This window comes from Branchiostoma belcheri, unplaced genomic scaffold (genome assembly GCF_001625305.1).
Source record: "Branchiostoma belcheri isolate BF01 breed outbred unplaced genomic scaffold, Haploidv18h27 scaffold3, whole genome shotgun sequence".
NCBI lineage: Eukaryota > Metazoa > Chordata > Leptocardii > Amphioxiformes > Branchiostomatidae > Branchiostoma > Branchiostoma belcheri.
In genome coordinates this window covers 7954459-7958055 of record NW_017803909.1, presented here as the reverse complement: position 1 = coordinate 7958055, position 3597 = coordinate 7954459, and the positions used below count along the sequence as shown (strand labels likewise).

Sequence of the window (3597 nt, the reverse complement as noted above, 5' to 3'; positions counted from 1 at the left end):
TATGAAGCGACAGGGCAAAAAAAGATGAATAAAAACAGGTCTAGTCATACTATTATAGCCCCAAATGCTACAATAGGATCCATGAAGTCAACACAAAGGGTTGTATTAATATTTGAACAACGAATTTTGAACTTTTGATCAAACCACTGCTTTGATAGATGGAAAAAACTGTAACAACTAGGAAGAAAAGGACTTTCCTCAACTGTTGGGAACAAAATATGAGCATTTTTGAGTTGATTCAGAACCAGAACCTTTTTTTTCTGCAAATCAAAATAAAAATGAAGAGGCAAATCCGAGAACCAACAAGTTAAATCGGTGTGGCCTCATCTAAATTTGAATCATGTTGATCAAGTTAATGACATTCACACACGACACACCACTTTTGTCCTTCAGAAACCCTGTGAAATCTACTTTCTTCGCAGGTGACCTTGAATGATCTGTATGCCCTTGACCTTCACAAGATGGATGAGTGGAGGGCGCTGGTGACCTCTAACCCCCAGGACCAGGAGTGGCTGGAGGAAAGCTCCAGTGATGATGATGATGATGATGATGACTCACACCTGGGAGCCACAGGAGGAAAGAACACTGGCAGTGCCTCAGGTATCGTTATTCTGACTTCCAGTAAGGCCATGTGGATTTGATTATATAAATGACATCCTTTGGAAACCCCAAAACTGATGCGAGCGTGTGAATAAAAAAAGAGTTTGGCAAAAAAAGAGTTACTTTCATTATGAAATCTAAGTGGTCAAGATGGTAGAACAAATGTCACAGAGAATGGTTTGGCGAATAATCTACTCTTCAAATTCTTTATATTTTCCTCTTTTTCGTTTGATTTTGGCATTCTACAACATTGATATCGTTTTCCAATATTTTTTTTTGCAACTTTTTTTGCAACTGTTTTGTGTATACAATTTACAGTACATGTATATTTCTTTTTTTTGGAAATGGCCAAAAATTCATGCATATAATCAAATCAACATGGCTTAACAACATACTTGTTCCCTGAAAACAATCTATCCAGAAGGCAAAAACAAGATTGATCGATTCATGACATAAGATTGCTTGAAAGGAGGGAGGAGAATGTCTAGGGTTTCAACTTTCAAGTAGTTGCAGTTTGCATGGCAGTCACATGGTGGTGCTCCATGAGTTAGGCAGTTAGGTTCCACTGCATGGAAGGGGTATTCTTTACATATTCATGACTTGCAAAGTTGCTCGGTATTGTCATCATAAACCCTTGCTAGAATTGGGATTCAAGCCGTACCTTATAATTCGGGGTATTTCATTGCATTGTGTTTCATTAATTTGACACAGCAAATGTATTTCTATGGTTTACATTTATTATTGAAGATGTGGACTATGAATAACTATGAAACTGTCCACAAATGTCTTAAACATGGCCTCTAAATTTTATCTGATTTGCAATAATTGAACAAGAGCATAAAAGCTATGTACATTGCACCTTATTATGTTCCCTCAGAGTAAGACATTTTGTGTGCAATAAAATGTTGTGGTCACAGAGTTAGGCAGATCGCATGACATCCACTGTGTTATGCATAGATTCTGATGAAGGAGGCTTGGAAACAAAACAGGACCATCCAAGTGTACTTGCCGGAGAGAATGTAGCAGACTTCTTCAGTAGAACGAAGGACCACTGGATGGACCTAGCCAGGAAAAGTGCCGAGGAGGAGGCTCAGTCATTCTCTGAAAAGGCCCTGAAGAAGATTGCTTTCCAGATGGCCAAGTTTTTCCACGAGGAGCAAGCCAAAACAAGCGAAGATGAGAGCCAGGAAGGAGGACATTGATAGATGGAGACTGTTGCTTTTATTGTGAGAGCTGTTAGATTGGATGGTGATTGGAATCACTGGCACACTATAGCCTGTACTAAATCAGACATCTGATCTGTAGCCCTTCCACTGGTCAGGCCCCTAGTGCAAGAATTATGGTTTCATTTGACCCAGTATTTCCAGGCAAAAGAACACAAAATGAAGACTTGGAGAATCCAATCGGCTTAGGATAAAACGTCTTTATGAGTGTGACTTTTATAATAGCAGTAATGATTTCCCAAGGTGGAAGGAACCACATCCTTGTGATTTACACTGACATGCCTTGATATAAGTTATTGGATCTCATAAATTGAATGTGAAGTGACAAGGGTAGGATGTAACATTGCAATATGTTGCCTCAAATCATGGTTTTAAATCTTTAATTTAAAGCGATGATGACTGGAATACTAGTCTTGCCACCACAAGAATGTGTCCACTTGTTCATACGATATGATGACTTGGTCTCCAAATCTATATCTGGCAAACACTTGGAATTTGGCCTTGACCAGTTTGTGCAATAAATCAAGAACAGGGAACTCAAGTATTATTATCACTGGAGCCTGATTTTGTCTCATTAATTTTATATTACTTACCCTTTCATCTCTCGATTGACATCCAACATCATAAACATATTTTCAGGATTTTCTTCGTATACAGGCTACAGGTCAAGCCCTCTTTGCTCATGTTTTGGGGCTTGGAGGGAATCACCTAGCCTGGTTACCAAACCTATTATAGCTCCCGAGTCCTACATCCTCTCCTCTATTTGCGGAGAGGATGTAGGACTTGGGAGCTACAATAGGTTTTGTAATCAGGCTAGGAATCACCCTTTTATATGAAAAACAGTATGTCGGCAGAACATACTGCACCTGCATGGAACCCATAATGTATTACGCATAGCACTTCGGCAGAACTTCTCATATAAGGTTGTTTTCCCGCATATAAGGTTAGCATCCCGTCTGTAGTTTCCAGATGTTATGTTGGAAAAGATATACATGTACTCTGCAACAGGCAAAATTCTGATGCAATGTTGACCAAACATTTAACGAAAACTGTGAAAAATCAGGGCTTTGTGCATGCACAGTACATTCTGCCGACATGCTATGAAAAACCCTTTACCCATCCCTTTGTTTTAGAGACCAAATTGATGTTTTTACATTGCCTGTGTTTCTTTGTTCAGTATAATCTTTCTTCGTGTGGGTATGTTGGTTGCCAATGGCTACCAGCGCTTTTCTATCAAATGTACATCCTGTGGACAAATTCCATACTTCTTGTACTGTGTACATGTATGTCAGAGATGTAGGCTAGAAGAGATTATCCTGATTTGGATTTCTTTCGCTTTCTGTACTACATTGTAGTTTGTGTGAGAATTACTGATTGCAAATAACCCTATCCATGTATAATAACTATCAAAAACTGCAGGCAAAGAATAACCAGGAGCCAGATCTCATGTAAACTGCACCTGCATAACCTTTATTTACATGGAGACTAGAATTCCATACACTAAAGACATATAAAATATGCCTTTAACTGGAAAATCAGCTTATTGTACTGTATGAAAAGTTCCCATTTGAAAAGATTTTTTGTCTCGACACCTCTACTGGTTTGTAAATCTAGGCTGCTCATCAACATGAAAACACACCACTATGGATACATCTCCTATCTTGGATCATTGATTGAAAAGTCTATAAGGTCAGAAAACATTGCACATGGTAAATACAGAAAACCAGCACTCGAGGGAGGGGAGGGGGACTTGATGCTGTCTCGATTGATTTTG

The 3597-nt window shown here is 38.9% G+C and overlaps 1 protein-coding gene across 1 annotated transcript in view; it reads left to right on the top strand.

Annotated features, from left to right (window-relative positions):
• The window catches only part of LOC109473428 (kelch domain-containing protein 4-like), a 15417-nt gene extending 13615 nt beyond the window's left edge, over positions 1-1802 (top strand). Inside the window, exons 10-11 of the mRNA XM_019773288.1 lie at positions 423-600; positions 1558-1802. Of these exons, the coding sequence (XP_019628847.1) occupies positions 423-600; positions 1558-1802 (423 nt within the window). The remainder of the gene's footprint in view (positions 1-422; positions 601-1557) is intronic.
• The last annotated feature ends 1795 nt before the right edge of the window (positions 1803-3597 follow it).